Source organism: Trichosurus vulpecula, chromosome 2 (genome assembly GCF_011100635.1).
Source record: "Trichosurus vulpecula isolate mTriVul1 chromosome 2, mTriVul1.pri, whole genome shotgun sequence".
Classification (NCBI taxonomy): Eukaryota; Metazoa; Chordata; class Mammalia; order Diprotodontia; family Phalangeridae; genus Trichosurus; species Trichosurus vulpecula.
This window is the reverse complement of record NC_050574.1, coordinates 88,293,091-88,315,983: the sequence shown is the minus strand read 5'-3', so window position 1 is coordinate 88,315,983 and position 22,893 is coordinate 88,293,091. Positions and strand designations below refer to the sequence as shown.

The window sequence follows — 22,893 nt, the reverse complement described above, 5'->3', positions numbered from 1 at the left end:
TGAATCAAAGACTTCAGAAGTGCTATTTCCTTTCTACCAGTCTGCTTCTAAGGGGAGCTACTTAGGTCCCCTCAAACTGATCTTTACATTTCTCATAAGCTAGGATACTGTGATGCAGAAGATGGATCACACTAATATTTTCTGTTGCATACCTTTTATCTTCCCCTGCTCCCTCTTGGATTTAGGATAAAATACACACTCCCCTAGCTTGGCATTTAAACCCCTTTATGGCCTGGTTCTAACTTATTTCTAGACTTAATTCACATTACTCCTTCATACAATTGATATTTTAGTCAGACTGGCTTTTTTGCTCTTCCTGCAACTTGGCATTTAATCTCCTATCTTTGTGCCTTTGCACAAGCTGTGCCTCACCTCATGGATTCCCTCACTGTCTTCAGATCTGGCTCAGAGCTAAACAAAGCCTTTCCTGTTTCCAACAATTGTTAGTGTTCTACTTGTCATGAAATGACTTTGATTTTATTTTATAAAAACTTAGTATTTGCTTTTTTATCTATGTAATAGCTAGTATCTATATAGAATGTTAAGGTTTGCAAAGGGCCTTACATGTGTTATCTTAGTAAACCATAAAGGTCTTAAGGTAAGGGCTGTTTTTCATTTTGTCTTTTGTATCTATAGTAGTTAATACAGTAGGCACTTAATACTTTTGGAATGAATGAATGAATTCCCCCATTTGACAGCTTTTTCTTCAGTGAACTTGCTCATTTGCCTTTCAGATGGAGTCCTGTAGAAAGTGAATCAGACTAATGCTGCATAGGGGTCATTTTAGTGACTGGGTCTTCATTCCCCAAGCTGTAGCATGTATTAGTGTCATACCTAGGGCAAGTGGAAATGACAGTGCTCTTGCACTTAGGTAAGTGACCAATATAGGAACTAAAAGGCACACATGAAATTGCTTTAGGGTAGTTTATTGTTTAATTGTATGGAGCTGGCTGTAAAAGCAACCTGAGATCTCTAGAGGACCAGTCATTGCAGACCAGATGAATCAAGAACAGCTTCCTGGAGGAGGAAGAAATTCTCTCAGGACCTACGTTGCATAAGTATAACCATGTGCCTCCCCTGCTCAAAGACAAACGTCATAACCTGGCATCAGTCAGGGTCCAGCATAACTTTCAAATGGAGGTTAGATGATCCCTTGTTGGGATTGATTCCTGCTCAGGCACAAGTTGGACTAGAAACCCCTGAAGGCCCTTCCAGCTTTGGAATTCTGTGATTCATTACAGCCTAATTTTCTGCTGTTGCTCATGCACTGCATTCCAGTGTAACTGGACTATTAACTGTTTTCCAATCTCGTTCTGCCATCTCCTGCCTCCAGCCAATCAAGCAGGTCATTTACTTTGCTTGAAAGGCATTCCTTCCTCATTTCCACCTGTTGAAATCATTTTACTTCTTTAAAGCATAGTTCAGGTGCCACCTTCTTTATGAAGCTTTCTTTAATCTCATCTCTGCCGCCCTCCACCCCTCATTGAAATTGATTACCCCCTCCTTATAGTTCTCATACCACTTTGCTGGTCTCTCTATTTTGCCCCTGTCACATTCTACTTCAGATGAAACTTGCATACATGCTGTATCGCTTTTCATCTTTGTTTCCTCAGCACCAAGTAAAGGCCTTGCACCTATGTGCACCTTAGGTAAATGTCTGTTGAATTGAATGCCAAGAATACCAGCAAGACTGTCCTGAGTTTGAGTTTGCCCCAAGGGATGTAGTGGTACCTCTGGGGGTAGAGGAGAAGTAGGCAAATAAATGAGTTAAGTAGGAGGCTGGGCGTAGAGCTAGAACTCATATGTCCGGCAGAATGGTCTTGTTTGGTGTGTTACTCCAGAAACTGGCTATTTTCCTTATTTTTCTTATTACAGACTTAAGAAACTCTGAATATTTCAATATGCAAATGACAGAAAATGAAGATTATATATGAAATTATCAACTTCCCTTATTTACAGTTTGATTTTTAAAATGTATATGTAGTACAATAGTAAAAAACTGTCCCACTCATTTGTATCACCTTCTGAACTTCCTTCTACATACTTTTAATGTTTCGTTGATGCTTTTTTTTTTTAGTGCCACTCATTACCCACCCACTCTTCCCTGATAATTCATCCCCCTCTCCTCCAAATAAAACCTCTTCTATAGAGGACTCAAAGACTAGCATAATGAATCATACATTGGCCATATTTGAAAATGTATGTCTCATTTTCCACCTCTAGCCCATTATCTCTCTAGCATTTTTTCCTGTATATAACCTTGTCTTCATTTAGCTCTCCCACCACAAAAACTCATTCTTCTGACTTCCTTGGACTAGAGGGAACAGAAGGAAGGAAGGTCCTGCTTCCCTGATAATTCTTACTAAGACATATGCTTGTAGAAATAAGCCAAGTGGAAACTGGCCACTTGATACCAGGCTCATGGAGTTATCCTAAATTCAGTTTGAAATGACTCCTTCCCTTTCCTTTTTTTCTTATGAAGGAAAGAGACTTGCTCAGGGTCACATAATGAAGCTAGTGGCAGAGTTAGACATGGAATACAGGTGTATACTGGCAAATATCTAACAACCAGATCTTTTGGGGACAAAGTGTACCTGTAATACATTTGTAAATTTAATTTGTATTGTTAACATTTTCTCAGTCTTTTCTTAAGACTAGGTAATCAGCAAAACAATAAATCAAGCCCAGATTTGTAGTTGGCTAATTTTCAAGGGTAAATGCTCACACTGAATATTTAACGATTGACTTTCTGAGCAGTTGTTATCTTGTACAAACACATCCTTGATATGGGATATCATTCTAGGGCTTCATGACAGTGGCCTCTTTCTTTCCCTCTGACAGAATTCTGCAGGATTGACAAGCCCTTGTGCCACAATGAGGATGAGCAGCTCAGCTTTGAGGCCGTCCGAAACATCCACAAGCAGATGGATGATGATGCCAACGGGAACGTGGATGTGGAGGAGAGTGATGAGGTGACAAATCCCCACCCTTTCCTCTCTTCCTTTGTCATGTCTTCTTGCTCTTCTTCTTCCTTCTAGCTTTCCTCCTTTGCCTTTGCCTTATGTGTGAGGTCTAGCTCTGAAGACAGAGGGGGTGCAGGATGTCTCCTGTTGAGGAGCAGCCAGGCTGCTCCTGGGTGGAATGGGGTGGCACCAGCCTGTCTGGGCATTATGATGGCATACAGCCTTGTGAGTTCTCACTAGTAGCTCAGGGGTGGGCGGGCCTGGGAAGTGATGAGAGGTTGATAGTTGCTACTGCTGAGCATGGTATCTCTGTAGCCCAGGATTGCCATCTCTGTTTTGGTTAGTCCATTGTGCTGACCAGATCATTCATTTCTGGGCTACTCCAAAGCACTTAATCTTGACCAGTTTTTCCCAGAGCCTCTGACCTCTCTGAGAAGGGCAATGAAAAACATTAGCTATACATTGGTCATCCTGCTGAGTCTAGTTAGTTTGAGATCATTTGGGCCTGAGGCTGTCATCACTCACTAAACAGACAGGGGCTTAAACCAGCCCTAAGATTTGATAGGACCTTATCGTTTTGTCACAGAGACAAAAATCTCACACTTGAAAAATTAATGGATTATGTAATATGAATTCGTTTAGTGCCAAATGAATGGTACAGCCTATCAGGCAGAATTCTGAGAGTTTGAAGGAATTAAAAATCCTCCTGCAAATAATTTCTTTAATGGTGTTTCTGCCATGCTTACTCCCATATTAACATAAAGTTCTGATCTGCATGAGGGTTTCAGCCCATACATGGGTGAGCCATCAGATGATAGGGCATAGAATACTGGTTCCTGTTGTTACATTTCCATTCCCTAATCAAAATGAGGAGACTGGAACCTGAGACTAACTCATGTACTGAACTGTGAAAATATGGAGAATGGGATATGATGGGTAACTTCCAGTGTCTGAAGGGCTGTACTGAGGACACATGGAACAGACTTGTTCTGTGTGGCTCCAAAGGGAGGAACTAGGAGGATGGAGGCAAGGAAATGTATCATAACCAAAGAAAATTAAGAATGATCAAGAATGTTATTTAGTCCAACCTCTTCATCTTACAGATAAGGAAACTGAGGCCTAGAGAGCTCTGTTAAAGAACTTGCTTAAGTAGGTAGTAAGTGAGATGGGATTTGAACCCAGGTCCTCCGACTGCAAATCCAGCACATTTTCCACTGTACTACACTTTCTCATAAGGAAATGACTTGCCCAAAGTTATACAGAGAGAGCAGAGCTGGAATTTAAACCAACTCATTTATTCATATATTTAATGAGCAAATATTTACTAAATGTCTTTTGCGTGCAGAGATGGGGGAAATACAAAATTTAGGCATTCTTGACCTGATGCAGCTTACAATTTCATGATCTTCTGACTCCAAATCCAATGCTTTCCCTCCTTTCTCTGATGACTCAGGAAGGCAGATTCTGCCTCAACATAAGGGAAGACTTGTCAGAACAATCTGACAGTGGCTGTCTTAGTAGGGCGAGGTCATTTCCCATCACTGGAGGTCTTCAGAAAAATGTTTATTTTATTATAGACTTGATAGTGGTCAACAAAAACAAATAATCATATGCAAAGTAAGGGATACAATCTTACATAAAACTCATCGAGCTTTACAAGGAAAAACTAAATGAACGAACAAACAAGCAAAGAAGATGCTTTTGTTCTGTGTCTCCTTCCTGTTGTATGTGATGATCTGGTATCTCTTATTTCTTCTCTCCTTCCTTTTTCTCATTTTCCTTTATTGCCTTTCTTCCTCCTCCTCTTCCTCACCTCGTAGGTAGTCATAGTTGGTGTGAATGTAGTTCTGCTCTGCTGATTTCACTTGGTAACACTTACTTCATGTAGATCTTTCCATATTTCCTTGTATGCTTCATGTCTTTTTAAAAAACAGCACCATAGTATTCTATTACATTAATATACTTTAATATTTATTTGGCAATTTTCTAACTGTTGGGAGTATATATTGTTCATAAATTTTTTTTTATTGCAGAGTACAGATAGATTCTCCCCTGCCACCCTTTTATTATGTTTTTGAGATAAAATCCTGTTAAGGGAATTTTGAGGTCACAAGATGTATAGTCAACTTTGGGCTCATTACCAATTGCCATATTGCCTTTCAAAATATTTTCACCAATCTATAATCACACCAAAAATGTCATAGAGTACTTATTTCATCACAACTCTGCATATCTGAGGTGCTATCTTTCTAATGAGGAAGACTGGAAATAATACCTTAAAGCCCAGATTATCGCATTCTCTCCAGCTTTGCCTACAGTTCTTACAGATATTATCCAGTGGCCTGTTCCTGCAGGCCATGATGGGCTACATTGTAGAAGTCCTATCTGTGCGTAGTGGGAGGCTGTGAGTTGGGGAGCCTAATCTGGCTGTGGCCAGAAGTCAGGACACTGGGCTCTGGGGCCTAAGGGACTCTTAAAAACATCTAAGGGGTTTTGCCTGAGTTAGGAATGGAGGAGAACGCCCAACAAATGATTAAATTGTTTAGGCAACAAGAATATCATGAACAGCTGTCTAAGCATGTCCTTTGCTGGGCAGAGGAGCCCAAACAAGAAGATGTGATCCCTGCCCTTAATTAAGGAGATGATGGAAGGAGGCACACACCTGAAAAAAAAATAACCATGTCAGGCTCTATGTGATCTAGCTTAAATAGGCTACCAAGAGACCTAGACATGTTAGAACCATGGGCCAAATCTAATGAAATGAAATAGAATAAGAAAATGTAAATTCCTTTACTTGATTTCAAAAAACCAACTATACCAGTACAGGCTGATCTGGTTGGAGAGACAGGAATGTATTGAGGAATTTTAGGTGATGGATTCAGGGAATCTATCTACTTGGTTCTTGACTAGGACAACAATCGTGGAGGGGGTGGTGTTGAAGTTTTGAAAATTTTGAAAACTTGGAATAGGTATTAGGATGCCAGTAATGGGGAATTGGGGAGTAATATAATGAAAACCTTTGTGATGTTTACTTAGCATTTTCAAGCATCAGTGGCCCTTGAAAGCCAGATTTAAGTCAAACAAATAAATTGCTTATTGTAGAGAGGTGGCTTCTTGTTTCAGGTGGCACAAGTCTTGGCACAAGGCTTGCCATGTGGTCTTTTCTTAGGAACTGGGCTATCTTGTTGGTGACTTCTCTGTAGCATTTGACAGTGCTTATTAACTCCTACTGTATCCTGGTTTCCCACAGCTTCTGAGACATTGTACTCTCCTGGTTCTCTTTCTACCTCTCAATTCTATTTTTTTCCCTGCAGACTCTTTATATTCTTTTTGACCCTTTTAATGTAGGTTTGTTCCTCTCATCATTTTCCCTCTCTCTGTAAATACCTCGCTCTTGGTGACCTGTCATTCATTCCAAGGGCTTCAACCACCGCCTCTGTGAAGCTGACTCCCAAACTTAGAGCTGACCTCTGAGCTCCAGCTGCCAACAGAGTACTGCTTTGTATATACAGTGTGCCCAATAATAACATTCCTATAGCACTTTATGATTTGTAATAATAATAATAATAATAATAATGATGATGATGATGATGATGATGATGATGATGATAGTTAATACTGACATAGTACTTCCTGTGTGCCAGGCACTGTGCTTTAGTGTGTTTACAAAACACTTTCATCACACCTGTCCTGTGAAGGAGGCAGTACAACTTTAATTTTCCCCATTTGACAGGTGAACAAATTGAGATTCAGTGAGCTAGGTAAAATAAGTTCTCCAAACCTGCACAGCTGGTGTCAGAGCCAGGACTAGCAGTGAGCTGAATGAATAGATAACTCAAAGGCTGGGGCAGGAAGTGGTTATAAGTGTCTGTATGGGGGTGCGACTTTTTTAGGTGTTTTTACTGTCCCCTCCTCCTCTTTTTTCCACTTTGTGCTGCATCTTGATGTCAGTGAAGGGAAGAAGAAAATGTTCTCTTTAGAAGAATGTTACTACAAAGAAAAAGCTTGTCAGCGCAGACTGTTCAAAAATCATACAAAAGCTGCCACCCTTCTCTTGACTGTGCCTGCCGGGAGCTGTTCTTTTCCAGCAGTGTCTATCTCTCCATGGCCCCAGCTACTCTGCCTTCCTACTCCCCACCCCCTACTGCCGGCTGTCTTTGTGGCTCCCAAGGCTTGTGGCTTTTGAGAGAAGAAGCTTGATTCATTGGGGCTAATGGCAAAATTGTGCTTCTTTCTTGCCAATCTAAACAAATAAGAGCAGGCCTGCAGACTAAATGGGCTTTACCAAGAGGCCACATGGTTAATGGTGAGGATACTTGATAGTGTTGAGAGCCTATAGTTTGATGGAAATCATAAGAACCAAGATTCCTCTAATGTAGAGAAGACTATCGCCTAGAACTTGGGTTCAGCTTCAGATAATACCATGTGGTTGGTGGGTGATATCTCATTTATCTTGCCCCATTAGAGGAATAAAGTATGTGACACAGTTCCAGAATAACTGGGGCTTACCTTCAATAAACCTTACTTTGTTTTAACCATTTTTGGAGGAATTCAGTAGCCACTAGACCCTAAGCAGTGGAGCCAAACACTAGGCTTTTTGAGTCCACTTACTCTTTAAAGTTTTGATTTGTTTTTTGGCTCCTTCCTTATGATAGAATCTTAGAATTGTAAGGACCCTCCAGGAACATCTATTCTAAACCTATACTGGAAGCATGAATTCTCTGTCTCTTTAAAAGGGGGCATTTTAGTCTCAGACTAAAAACCTTCAGCGAAAAGAAAATCACTAATGCTTGAGGCACTCTTTTCCACTTTAGGTCTGATTGTTTGAAAGTTCCTTCTTATTTTGAGCTGAAATCTTCTTTCTTGTAGCTTTTTCCCATTGCTTCTCATTTTGCTATCTGGAGCCAGGCAGAATAAACCTAATTCTTTTCCCCATTTTGTCTTGTTTAGGTACAGGTAGAACCGAGTTCTTCCCTTCCTTTGAACTTTTCTGGCATATATTATGTACTGTATTTTTAAATAGTCATATTCTGTCTTGTGTTTTGTATGACTTGTTTCTTTATGTTTGTAATTCTTGTTTCCCCAAATAGACTGTAAGTTCCTCAAGTGCAGGGACCTTGCACTCATAGTGCAATATTAAGAACACTAAATTTGGAGTCAGAGGACCTGGGTTCTTTTCCTAGCTCTATTATTTGTTACCTATGTGTAAGTCACTTCCCCACCCCCACTTCGGTTTCTTCATTCAACAACTTTATTAAATGCCTAATGTGTGCTGGGCAGCCTGGTGTAATGGATAGAAAATGGGCCTTTGACTCAGGAACACCTGGGTTCAAGTTTTAGCTCTGACACATAATGTCTGTGTGATCCTTGGATACTCACTTAACCTCTCAGTTCCACCAGGCAACTTTTCTAAGATCATAAATTGTAGAGAAGGTGCCCAGCTGCCTTGGCAGAGGAAGTTCCTCAGACCTCACTATACAGACAAAATCACAGGTCCAATAAAAAAAAAATGTGTCAGGTGGTGTTGTAGGTGTTAGTGATATAGTAACCAAAACAAACAGCCCCTGCCTTCAAGGAGGTTACATTCTAATGGAAAGAAGCAAATGTACACAGATAATCGAATTCAGAATATTTACAAAATAAATTTAAAGTGATTTGTAGAGGGAGAGTGCTGATAACTGAGAAAATTAGGAAAGCTCTCTTAGGGGTTTCAACTAATTCACATTTAAGGTCCCTTTATCTCTTAATTTGTGTGTTTGTATTGCTCATGGTACCAAGTATTGAAATGAGCACATAATAGAAAGTGTGGTATATAAAGGGCTTTGCATGCATTAAGAAGATCTAGCTTTGAATTTTGGATTCTTCAGCAAACCTTTTTTCCTCTATGAGCCTCATTTTTCGTGTTTGTAAAATTAAAGGGTTAGCAGGGAGGTAGATTAGATTATCTTTCAGTTCTGTCCCAGCTTTACCATCCGAGGTGCTCAGTTCAGACTTCTTAGTTGATTTTGTTGTGAGTTGGGGCTTTTGGGAGTACACGTATGGCCTCCTCAGAGAACTTGTATTGTAGCAGACTCATTCCTGCCATCTGGGATAGATCCTTATCATGTCAATGAATATGCATAGAAACAAAAATTGAGTGCCAGAGAAATATAGGATAGAAGTAGTAAAGGGAATGTTTGCCTCCCTGGGGTTCTGAAGACTAGTTGCACCCAATATGCACATAGACAAATATAGACCCAGAGCATAACAGAGACAATTCTTAGTTACTTGCTGTGTTGACTTTACACAGTAGTCCTTTCCTCCCAGTAAGAGGCTGGCTTCCTCCTATAATTGAGCTGCCTTTCTTAACCATTGTGATCATGTCAGTGATGCTTCAATTCTGTGGTTGTCCTGAGATTGTCCAGAATGTGATTGCTGAGGGTTTGACAAAGGAAGTTTTTCCTGTCGTTAGTCCTGTCATTAATAGATATGGACCTAGGGCATCCTTCACTTTCCCTAATATCTCATCTATTAGAATGTACATTTACATATAAAATAACTTTGGATCTTTCTAAGTGTGATGGAAGATCAGTTTTCAATCACTCATTCAATAAATTAAGAAGTATTAAGTGCTTACTATGTATCAGGTGCTATGCTAGACATTGGGGACCCAAAGACAAAAATGAAATAGTTTCTGCCCACAAGGAGTTTGCACATTTGGGGGAAGGGGGAGTAGTGAAGTGGACAACATGTACACACATAAGCAGATACAAATTATACAAAGTAAATCCCAAGGAATTTCAGGTTGGTGGTTGTACTAACATTTCAGGGGGACAGTCAGGAAAGACTTCTTGTAGGGAGTGGTACTTGAGCTGAACTCACACCAAGAAAAACCTAGATAATGCATTCTGAACTCAAGTCAACCCTCTGGGCCTACCCAGTGTTTTGGATTCTTCAGGAAGCATCATGAGTTAGGACAGAGATTCTTAACCATTTTTTTATGTCATGTACCCCTTTGGCAATCTAGTGAGGCCTATGGACCCCTTCTCAGAGTTTCTGTAAATGCACAAAACAAAAATATATAGGATTACAAAGAAAATCAATTATTGAAATGCAGCTATCAAAATGTTTTTGAAAAAGTGTTCAGGAGTCCCAGGTTAAGAACTCCTGGTTTGGTGGAAAGAACACTGGGTCTTGAAATAGAACTAGATATAAGCCCTGATTCTGCCACTAACTAGCTATGTGATGTGGACCATTGATCTTATTAGACTTCATTTTCTGAGCCAGTTTTCTCCTTTATAAAATGTGAATGATCATCTGCTATCTCACAGGGTTGTTGTGAGGCAAATGCTTGGTAAACCATAAGGCTCTAAAGAAATGTGGGCTATATTATTATTGCCCTTCTTCATGATGACTTATAAAGCATCATGGCTAGAAAGAAGCCCTGGGAATCATATCGTTCTGCTCATCATTAGATATAAAAATAATGCTAATCCTGATAACTGTCATAATGAGAGACTCTCAGACCCTTGTGCAGTGAACCGCTTTTAGGCTGGTTTTGCTTAATGGCAGGGCAGTATAAGAAAAGGCACTGGAAAGCACCAATGTAGAGGCCTCAGGGCATTCTTCCTGGGAAGGAGAAAATAGTTTTTCTGTGGGAAATGTCAGAGCCACCCACAAGGTTCTACTTAAATCTTCCATGATGTAGATCCCCTGGAGCCCTTCAGTTGGCAAATTACTGTGGAATTTCAAGGCCCTTTGGGAAGAGAATCATTGGCAAATCGCTGGCTTCCTTGTGGTAGATCCTTTCTAGGTTTTTATCTTAAAGATCAGGAGTAGTGCAGTCTCCATGGGCCTTCTTTCTCCCTTCTCAGGATTTACTCAGTGCAGTTACCGTGTCACTTCCAAAGGAGGCCCCAGGATCCTTCTTGTCAACAGTGAGCAGCTTCCATGAGAGTCGCCATCTTTGGGAATTTACCCTATAATCCTTGGAGAGGTTATCCCAGGGGTTGAACACTTTTGTGAAGTGGCTTGCCACGCCTTCCTGTATTTCCCCTGAAGCGAGGGTGGAAGGATTGGGAACGTTTTGGCAGAAATTGCCCTGGGCCTTAGCTCCTGAGCCTTCAGGGAGTCCGGATGGGAGTGGCCAACTTGGAGGAGGAGGGAGGTGACAAACTAAGTTTTCCCCGCCCAACCATATAGCCACATACACCTCTTTCCACAATCTTAACTGCAAAAAATCATCTGATAAACTGCCTTCGACCTACACACCATAGGCTGCCAACCTCTTCTGTTACATTAATTTTCTTTCATTGTTTTATTCCACAAATATTTTATAAGTGTCTACTGTGTGCAGAGCACTGTGCTCGGTAACAGGCTAGATAAAAAGTTTTAGTAAGACTACATTAGTGCCTTTATGGAGTTCCCAATGTAGTAGAAATATAAGACATAAACAGAGAAAAGTATACCTAAAATTTTATGTGATAAATTTATCCGAGAGGCATAGAGAGGTGTTATGTGAGACTTGAAAGGGAAGGTAATTACTAAAATGGGTGGAAGGATCTTGGATGGCTTCCCAGAGGAGGTGGCTTTTAAATTTGGCTTTAAAGGAATGCAAAGAATTCAACAGGTAAAGAAGGTAAAAGAGGACATTCTAGGCAAAGGGAAGAGCACAAGTAAAGACATGGTGGTGGGATAGCTCTTGGCATGTTTTAGAGGACTGAGGAGAGACCAGTTTGGGACATGGAGGGCTGTGATATGAAAGAAATTCAAGTCTTTGGATTAGGTTTTGCAACTCAGTGCATCTTCCCACAAGTCTATGGGACATGTTTAGACAGTGTCTTTTTTAGACTCTGAGCAACAACTTTCCATTCCTTGAATCCTCTTTGGAGATAGAGGGAGAAGAAAGTAACAAAGCTGATATTATTGATAGTTATCTAACTTGTTCTAGGAGTGCCCTGGAAGCCTGTTTCATAGCCCCGCTTTCTCTTACTGCCAAAACAAAGAACGTCAACATTTGTTGCTGACCCTGTAACCCCTAGTTACTTTAAGTATGTTATTGAATTTTGTTAAAATGATCCTGTTGTATTCCACTGAAGTCCTGAAGTCTCATCACTGTGTGGAGGTAACCTGGGTTCTCAAAGATTGTGCCTATGGAGCAAAGGCTCTGGCAGGTCCTACCAAGTTTTGAATATGTGTTTGTCATCAGAAAACCAGACTAGCTAAGAGTAGAGAGACTGCTCACTGGGAGGTTGGCCACTAGATGATTAAATTTTTTTGACTAATATATATGTCTAGAGGGATTGTAAATGGTATTGGTGTAGGGAAACTTACTGATGAAATTATAATCTTTTGAAACTTTGGAGTTTTGAAGAAAACTTTGTTGGAAAATATAGGACTTGAAAACCAAATGCTGGTCACCAGTCTCTGTTGAATTAACAAGTGAAAAGAAGTATGCTGCTTAAAGGTAGGCAGTATCCTGCATATACCACTTTCTGCTCTTTTTATTTTTTTTTAAATAGTATTTTATTTTTTCCCCAGTTACATGTCAAGGCTATTTTTATTATTCATTTTTACAAGATTTTGAGTTCCAAATTTTTCATCCTCCTTGCCCTCCTCTCTTCCAAAAACGGTAGGCAGTTTGATATAGGTTATACATGTGCCATCATGTAAAATATATTTCGTATTAGCCACAGTTGTGAAAGAAGAAATAGATCAAAAGGAAAAAAACATGAAAAAGAAAAAAGTAAGTGAAAGAAATATGCTTTGATCTGCATTCAGAGTCCATCAGTTCTTTATCTGGATGTGGATAGCATTTTCTTTCCTGAGTCCTTTGTGCTTGTCTTAGATCATTGTGTTGCTGAGAAGAGCTGAGTCATTTATAGTAGGTCATCACACAGTGTCACTGATCCCGTGAACAATGTTATCCTGTTCTGATTATTTCACTTTGCGTCAGTTCGTACAAGTCTTTTCCTCCCCTTTTTAAAATCTTCTGAGGCTCTGGATCTTTTTGTGTGGTAGTAGGTTGGGAGACAATATAGCTTTCCTACACAGTTGTATGGTTGTGAAAAGAATCCTGTTTTTGGAGTTAGAAGACCTGGGTTTAGATTTTTTTACTCTGCCACTTACTGGTTGTGTGACTCTGGGTAAGTCACTTAACCTCCTAGAGCCTGAGGGCCTTCCACGTGTTTAAAATGAGCATAACAATACTTACCTTTTAGGCTTGTTGGGGCAATCAAGTAAAATAATGTATGTAAAGTATGATATGATAAATGTAAGCTCTTATTACCAATTATTAGATTTTAAGGTCCATAAGAGCAGGGATCCATCTTACCTCAATTTTATGCCTTCCTTAGCACTGGGCAATAATAAAAACTATCTGATTTAAGTTATGTGATGTGGTCTCATTTGATCCCCATAAAAGCCCTGTGAGGTGGGTGCTTTTATCACAAGACTCTATGCACAGGTGCTTAAGAAATGTTTTTTCAACCAAATACCACACAGTATATAACCAGATATTTTGCTTAAGGATCAGCTCCATTCTTCCATTTACATAATGAACACATATTCCACTGAACTGTAGTGGAATTGGAGAAGAAATGCTGGTTCTCTCTTCTGCAGCCCTGGACACCCAATTGGGCCCTGGGGTGATAATTGGGAGCCAGCCTTCATAACAGAACCCATTGGTGAGATTCTTGGGTGTGCTGAAAGGAGCAGTATTGTGTAGAAATGCTGTCAAACCAGCCTATCATGAAGTTTAGGTAGGACACCAGGCAGACTACTCCTTCTCTCCATCAGTAGAAGTGGGCACAGCTCCCATTCTGCTCCAGTGCCTTTGCCAGATACAGAGGACAAGGAAGCCATTTCCACAGATGGTCCCATGGGTTTCTAGGAAAACCCAGAAAGTTGCTTGTTCTGACAGAAGGGGAGATCCTCGCCCACGAAGCAGATTGTTCCAGGGCTCTTGTTTTTCCTTCCTTCCTTCTGCATCTGTGAATCTTTCATGGCTTATTCAGGGAATGGAAACCCCTTGGTGGCAGGGACGAGCTCCAGTTGAAGAATACTTTGTAGGAAAGGATGTGTATATGTGTCTCTGTTGTCTGAGCCATGTATAGCATAATAACAAGCCAAGCTGTGTTGTTTCGATAAGTCAGTTCCCTTCTCTGGACTTTTGTTTCCTTATCTGTAAAACGGCAATAATAGCATCATCTTTTCTACGACTATTTTGGGGATTGAATGAGCTGTCGTTACACAGTAACAGCACCTTGTCTGTGGAGGAGAAATTGGGAGCAAGCTTAGTTGATACAATTCAGGTAGGCAGTGCAGAGCTGGAGCTGACCCCAGCTTACTTTGTCATTGGTTCTCTAAATCTGTTGCTTGTTTATCTTTGGGTTCAGGAACAGAATGAGGCATGACTCCAAACCAATGTAGATACCCGTGAATTTCTTACCCAGTGTCTTTTCTCTCTTCTTAACAATAACTATGAGAGCAAGAGGCCCGGGACCAAACTTTAAAGGTGTCAACCTCCCAACCCAACCAGTTTCTCTTCATGAACTCTTACCCCATGTCATCTCACCACCAGGTGCAGGAGAGTTTAATCCAAGAGTTAACCCTCTTTTTTATTATCTGCCTTCCTTAAATGCACTCATAAAAATGCTAGTGTAATAAGTTGCCACTTACTTTAGCTGTTCATGACAGTGTCCTAAGAGAATAAACTTCGCATTCTTTTCTTCCCCTGAGCCCCATGATACCTGATTTTCCTCTTATACAGATAGCTTAATCCATATTTCTAAGACTTGGCAGTCAGCTGCTACCAAACTCTGAGAGGCATGGATACTGGCCCACCAGATAGTCTGGTTTTGAAAGACATGACTCCATTGACTTGGCCTGAGCTTGACAATCATCAGTCCTTCACTTAAAGCCAAGAAAGCCTTGAGGGTACCTTGAAAGTTGTAGAAGAGATTCATGTTTCAGCTAGACCCTGAGGGCCCTTCCAACTGAAGAGCCTCTGTGATGACTTGTCCTTTAGCTGTCTCTAAAGCTGCCACTTCCCAGGCTCCGTCTCTTGACAAGGTCAAGATAGGAGTTGAAGGATCATAGGATTCAGAACTGAAAAAGGTATTGATTTCACTTTCAGTGATTTCAGTCGTGTCTGACCTTTTGTGACCTCTTTTGGGGTATTCTTGGCAAAGATATTGGAATGGTTTGCCATTTCCTTCTCCAGCTCATTTTAATGATGAAAAAACTGATGGAAACAGGATTAAGTGACTTGCCTAGGGTCACACAGCTAGTAAGTATCTGAGGCCAGATTGAAGAGGAGTCTTCCTGACTCCAGGTCCAGTACTGTATGCACTACGCCACCTAGCTGCCCTGGAAAGGATATTAAGAACATTTAGTACAGTCTTTTTATTTTAAAAATGAGGAAAGTGATAACTGTGCCGCATCTAGGATAGAAAATAGCAGAGATAAGATTCGAACCCAGATCTAATGGCTCCATTTCTATTGTCTTTGCCCATACACAACACTGAGTCCACTGTAGGTTGCCTAACTTCAGGGACTGAGATCTGAAGCTCAAGACAAGAATTTGGTTCAAGACAAGAAGCAAAGGTCCATCACACAGTTTCTCTGTGCCAGGAATGTCTTCCCTTTTCCTGTTCATGTTCCCAAATCATTTCTGTCCTGGAGTGTCTAGCTTAGGTTCCAGCTTCTCCAGAAAGTCTCCTCTACCTACTCCAGTTCTCACAGTTTTCTCCCTTCCTTTGAACTCATATTACATTTAAAGTCTGAATCACATTGTTATCATTTAAATATTCTCTTTTTGTTTTGCATGTTCAAGTCTTACCTCACCAAGTTGATCTTATGTAAGCTCCTTGAAGGGAAACATTATTTTTTCCTTTTTCATAATTTCACAACTTCAAAAGTACAAGATAAGATGGGTGTAGCTAGGCAGCAGTTTGAGAGAGAAATTAGGAGATTAATGGATTGCAAGCTCAAAATACATTGAAAATATTGATTGTAGCAATTAGAAAGTTAATAGAGGCTACATTAGGAGAGCAGTGGTGACCAGAATACAGTGCTGCTCTCCCCTCAGTAAGAAGGGACATTGGTGGCCATCTAGCCCAACCTGTACCTGGAGAAGAATCTTTACTACAACATATTTGACAAGTGATCACCCAGCCTTTGATTGAAGATCTCGAAGGAAGGTGTCTGCTACCCCTCAGGGTGACCCATTCCATTTTTGGATAGCTCCAATTGGTATTTTTTTTCACTAACATCAAACCTAAATTTTCTTCTGAGTATCTTCTGTGTATTGCTTCTAATTCTTTTCTCTCAAGCAGGCACAAAGCACTGGGTTAAGCAGTGGTGATACATGAAAGAGCCCTTGCTTTAGGAATGTCACTTTGATAACTGTGTGGAGGAAGGATCAGAGAGGGAGAGAGATCTGAGACAGTGAGACCAATTTGGAAGCTGTTGTCATAATCCTGCCTAGACATAAATAGAGAAAAGGGAATGGATGTGAGAGATGTGCTGGAGGTAGAATTGACAAGGCACCAACTGACTAGACATGTGGGGTGAGTGAGAGTGAGGAGTCAAAGATGATAGTGAGGTTTTGAAGTTAGGTGACTTGGTAGGATGGTGGTATCCTTGACAGAAATAGAGAAGTTAGAAAGAAGGCTAGGTTGGGAGAGGGAAATGATGAGTTATAAAGAATTATGAAGATACTGTGCAAGTTTCATTTGAAGGAATTGGGGATATTTAGCCTGCCGAAGAGAAGACTTAAGGGGTACATGAGAATTATCTTGAATTATTACAATGGTAGTCATGTGGAAGAAGGATTAGACTTATTTTCTTGGCCCCAGAGGGCAGAACTATGGGTAGAATTTGGTGGGAAGCAGATTTAGGGTTGACACAAGGAAACTTTCTTCATTTAATTTTTTAAACATTTTTTATTTTAATTTTTTTGGAAGGGTGAAGTCAGGGTAATTGGGGTTAAGTGACTTGCCCAAAATCACACAGCTGGTAAATGTGTCAAGTGTCTGAGGCTGGATTTGAAGTCAGGTCCTTCTGTCTCCAGGGCCAGTGCTCTACTCACTGCAACACCTAGCTGCCCCACAAGGAAACTTTCTTAAAATTAGTACTATATAAAATGAAATAGGCTGATTTAGGAGGCATTAGATTCCTCTTACTAGATATTTTCAAAGTGAAGGGTGGATGGCCACTTGTTAGGGATGTTATAGAAGAGATTCTTGGTTTAGAAAGCCTCAATGGTCCTTTCAGTTCTGTGATTCAGTATAGAGCTGGGCACATAGTAGATATTTAAGAAATACCTGAATGATAGAAAACTCAGGAAAAAATTTATCCCTGTCTTCAAATATCTGAAAGGTGAAAAAACAGACTTGTTCTTCAGGCAGACATTCTTTATGGGCCTATTTAGTGTGATCTATCCCTGTCTAAGAGCCTGGCCTAAATATCTAAATCCCATTTTCTAATAGCCTCTTCTTGGTGAGATATACTATTCACTTCTTAGATCTTCCTTTTTCTTCTGAAGCCTCTTCCTCTAGTCAGTAGCAGCGATGAATATTACTGGTGTCCTGACTTTTTCATTTGCCTGTTTAGACTCCCTCAACAGTGTAAATCTTGAAGCATAGGATAGACGATCATTTCTGATGAGTGGTAGAAGGGATGTTCATGCGTGAGTTAGAGTAATTGACCTACGAAGTCCTTTCCAAATATGAGATGCTACAATTCTGTGTTCTTCTTGTCCTCAGAAAATAGAATGAGGATGAAGGGTTGGCATTATAAGGAAATAGACTTTGGCTCAATATAAGGTGCAACTTCCTAGCATGGAGCTTCCCAAGTAGAGTGTGTTCTGTATCTCTGGAGGTGATCAAGTAGAGGTTGGATGGATACTTGTTGGTGATACTGTTGAGGGGATTCATGCATCAGAAGGGGAATAGACTAGATGATCTCTTAGGCCATGGTAGCCCTGGAGACACAGGGCCCTTTTTCCTGAATACTTCAGCTGAGGCATTGGGTCCATACACAGTCTTAGAGTCTCCTGGCTTTCTTCTGGCAGAAATTACAGAGCACCAAAGAAAACCATGTAGCAATGTGTGATAGCAGGCAGGCCCTGGCAGAGTTAGTGTTTTGCCCTCTCCTCTCCAGCCACCTGGAGGAAAGAGTACTGCATATAAGAACTTGGCAGTCCACTTACCCACCTGCTTTCTTACTCTGGCATTTTGAAGAGGCAAGTCTAAAAATAGAAGGGCTTGGGATATGAGTTGAATGCTGTTCCTTTTGAATAAACAACTCTCCTGCATCCAGTTGATTCTGCTATTGTCTGTTTTTTGGGGGGAGGGGCAGGGCAATTGGGGTTAAGTGACTTGCCCAAGGTCACACAGCTAGTACATGTGTCAAGTGTCTGAGGTCAGATTTGAACTCAGGTCCTCCTGACTCCAGGGCTGGCACTCTATTTAACTGTCCCTGCTATTGTCTCTAGACATAGAAATTACCCCACCTTGCCATTTGCCTGGGTAGGGTCCTTGGTGATGTAAGGCTGGAAAGGCAGTATAGTATAATGGTATCACTACTACAATATAATGGTAAGAGTTCTGAGTCCCAGGGACCTGAGTTCAAGTTTTGGATCTGATGCTCATTAGCTGTATGATAATAGGCAAGTAACTTAAGGTCTCTGAGCTTCATTTTCTTTATTTGTAAAATAGGGATGATAAGATCATAAATAAGAGCTGGAAGAGTACTTCGAGATAGTGTAATCCAACCCTTTTATTCTATAGATGAGGAAACCATGGTCCAGAGATATCATAACATTCCTAAGGTCACACAGCTGGTTAAATAGTAAAACCAAGATTTGAACTTAGGTCTTCCAACACCAAAACAAAGTTTTTTGGTATATTTTTTGCTTTTGTACCATGCTATCTTTTATTTGTATGTTGTACATCACAAGTCAAAGGTAGGAGGGTTGTTATGGGAATCATACTTGGTAAGTATTACAGTGCTATAGCTACGAATTATTTATGTTATCATTAGCCTAAGGGATGTCATGATGGCCCCAATTGACTAGGAACTTTGGGGACCTGAGCCCTAGCTAAGGAGATGTTGGCTCACTACTTGCTGGATGGTATAAAAGAGATTCCTCTTCAGGTATGAGTTGACTTCTTATTTTCCTTCTAGCTTTGAAATTATATGATTCTGTGACAGTTTGGAACTTGACCAGGAGGGACAGTTGAGGGACCAGGATTACTACCTTCCCTTTGTCTTTGAAATTTATAGTCTCCTTCATGTGAATGGATATGTAGAGTGTGGACTTCCAGGAAAGGTAAATGGGCTAAAATACTCCCTTGTCACATTTGCTGTCTTTGTATATTTTTTCAGAAGGGAAAAGTGGTCTTTGTAAGGCAATTCCTTTGGGAAGTTAGGAATAATTTTTACCTCTGAACCTCTAAGTTACTACCCGAGATGGATTCTTCTCTTTGCTTGCTCTCTTTACCTTTAGGCTAATCTGGAGCTTCCAGTATATATGGCCATCTCTCTGACTTCTCTGGTCAGAGAGTTAGATACCTTTCTCTTATCTGAGACAAAATTGAAGATTATTTGTTTTAAAACTTTACTAAGGAACAGAACCAGGGGAACAATTTATATAGTAACAACAGTATTATGAAGATAATCAACTTGGAAAAATTTAGAAACTCTGATAAGTACAGTGGAACCAACCACAATTCAAAAAGGATCATGATGAAACATGTTATCTACCTCCAGATAGAGAACTGATGAACTCATATGCAGATTGAAGCATATTTTTTTGGATGTAGCTAATGTGGGAATTTGTTTTGCATAACTATACATATTTGTAATAGGTTTTGTTTTGCTTACTCACTCAATTAGTGGGGGAGGGGGAAGTAGAAGGGAAAGAATTTGGAACTGAAAATAAACTCAAATTGGATTAAAAATAAAATCTTACAGAAAAAATAAAGTAAAAAAAACTTTGTTTAATAAATTAAGGGAAAGGACAAAGCAGAACCACAAGATTGTATATTTAGAGCTGGAAGGGACCTTATATTAAATGGGGTACCAAGTATGGGAATAGCCACTTACTATGTTTGTCATCCCAGGATGAATCTAGCTAGGTTTGGAGAGGCCAATCAGCAGTTGATTTTGGAGTGAGGAATATTTTTTGGCAGAACAACTAACCAAGGCTGTCTTCTGCAGAATAAAGGATTGCTTTCTGCATTGGAGGGAATACTCACATAGATTGAATCATAGATCCTGGAAGTATGACCACTATAATGTAGTCATACTCACGTGGATATATATGACAACCAGATCTGACAAAGCTGTCTTATTCCACCCTACCCTTGACCTTTCTCCTAGACCTTTCTTTTATTTAGATGCTTAGGGGAAGGGATGGCTAAGGCCAGACATATCTATCCACTACTGGCGCCCCACACCCTTCCACCCCAGCTCCAAGGATGCTCAGCTAGTTAGTGGGGACCACCTTTGTCTTCATAGTTCTAGAAAGTTTGACGCTACAAAGAAGTGAGCACATTTTTGATGCTTATTGTCACTATATCTGGTCCAAAGTTCAGAGATGCTCAGATTAGGAAGAGACATCAGAGGTCATCTCATACAGCTTAATGAAATTCATCATCTGCTTGAAAACTTCCAGACATTGGGAGCTCTATATTATAAGTCAGCTATTCTTTTATTATCGTTAATTGTTATGGAAATACATTTCAGCCAGTTAGATTCAACCCATTTTAGGTAGTTTTGGGCCTCAATTATTTTGTCCTTTGTATAAAATGATCCTTACAGCTCTATGTCATCTAAAAAATTTCTTGTTCCCCTTTTGCAGTGAAGAAAAAAAGGACCATTTTCTTCCTGGTTGGCCTGACTTTCTACTCCTAGTCTATCATTGGAACCTTCGAAGATAAACACTATCTCCTGGAACATCCTCAACCCCACTCATCTCTGTAGCCTCTCTGGACTCCTCTGGCATAACTGAGAGTCTATACTGCATAATTACCACTTAACTAACCTCTGTCTTGTGTTAGTCTCTGATTTATGATTTTCATAGGATCAATGTGTACCAGATTGGGAGTTTTCAAAAAATCTAGTCTCCAAGGGTTTTTTTCTTCTTCTTCATATAATTGGACCTCTAGGTAAAGGCTTTTTCATCTATCTGGAACCTAAAGGACTGAATGGATTGCTGAATATTAGCTCTGGCTTAGGGCTCTAGAGAGCAGCATGGCTGTGAGGAGGAAATGCTAGGATCTGAGTTTAATGCTGTTACCTATCCTTGTCAGTCAATTGATAAATATTTATTAAGCACTTATTATGTTTTAGACATTATACTAAGTGCTGGTGATACAAAGAAAGGCAAAAGACAGCCCCTGCCCTCAAGGGGTTCACAGTTCAGTGGGGGAGATAACTATGTAAATAACTATGTAAAAACAAGCTATATACAAGATAAATTTGAAATAATAGAAGACACTAAAAGTGAGAAGGATTAGGAGAGGTTTTGTAGTTGAGATTTTAGCTGGCACTTGAAATACGCCAGGAAATGGAGATGAGGAAAGAGAGATTTCCAAGCACAAGGGATTGATTACCAATGAAAATGCCTGGAGTCTGGAGAGGGTCTTGTTTGTGAAACATGAGTATGGAGGGGATATAAAGTATAAGAAGGTTTGAAAGGTAGTGGCAAAGGAAAGGTTATGAAAGGCTTTTGGTGGCAAATGGGATCTTATATTATTTGATCCTGGAGCTAACAGGAAGCCACTGGAGTTTATTGAGTAGGGAGTGGTGACATGGTCAGTTTTAGCTTTTAGGAAGATTGCTTTGGTAATAGAGGGGAGGTTTGACTGGAATTGGGAGAGACTTGTAGCAGGGAGACCAAGCAGCAAGCTATTGCAGTAATCTAGGTGTGAGGTGATGAGGGCCTGCACCAGTGTGATAGTAGTGTCAGAGGACAGAAGGGGACATATTCAAGAGATATTGTCAAGGTAAAATCAACAGGTCTTGGCAACAGATTGGATATAGGAGGTATAAGAGAGTAAATAGTCAAGGAAGACACCTATGTTGCGCGCCTAGGTGATTGGGAGGATAGTGGTATCCTCAGTGGTAACAGGGAAGTTAGAAAGACAAGAAGATTTGAGGTGAAAAATAATGAATCCAGTTTTAGACATATTGAGTTTAAGATGTCTACAGCATGAGTTCGAGATATCCAGTAGGCACTTGTAGATTAGAGGTCAACAGAGAGGTACTGGATAAGTAGATTTGAGAATTATCAGTGTAGAGATGATAATTGAATCCATGAGAGCTGATGAGATCACTTAAGTGAAATAGTGTGAAGGGAGAGAAGGGCTCAGGATAGAGCTCTGTGGAACATCCATCTTTAGTAGATGTGACCTGGATGATCCAGCAAAGAGACTGAGGAGTGGTAAGACAGAAGGTATGCCAGGAGAGAACAATGTAACAAAAAACTAGAAAGAAGAGAGTATCAAGGGTGATTGACAGTGGCATGGGCTGTAGAGAAGTCAAGAACGATGAGGATTGAGAAAAAGGCATTAGATTTGGCAATTTAGAGGTTGTTGGTGACTTTGGAGAGAGCAGTTTTGGCTGAATAATGATGTTGGAGGCCAGACTGCAGAGTTAAAAGAGGCAGAGCAAAAGAAGTAGAGGCATTTATTGTAGATGGACTTCTTAAGGAGTTTAGCCACAAAAGGAGGAGAGGTAAGGGATAACAATAGCTAGCAGGATCAAATGAGGGTTTTTTGAGGATGGGGGAGAGACATGGGTATGTTTGTAGGGAGTAGAGAACCAGCCAGTAGACAGGAAGAGATTGAAGATAAGTGAGAGAGAGGGGGGGATGATAGAGGAGGCAATCTGTTGGAGAAGATGAGATAGAATAGGATCACTTACGTATGTAGAGGGATTT

The 22,893-nt window shown here is 40.3% G+C and overlaps 1 protein-coding gene across 2 annotated transcripts in view; it reads left to right on the top strand.

Moving 5' to 3' along the window:
• STIM1 (stromal interaction molecule 1) overlaps window positions 1-22,893 on the top strand; it is a 246,113-nt gene that overhangs the window by 104,390 nt on the left and 118,830 nt on the right. For both annotated transcript variants that reach the window (XM_036744735.1, XM_036744736.1), the window contains exon 2: window positions 2,842-2,972. In XM_036744735.1, coding sequence (XP_036600630.1) covers window positions 2,842-2,972 — 131 coding nt within the window. The remainder of the gene's footprint in view (window positions 1-2,841; window positions 2,973-22,893) is intronic.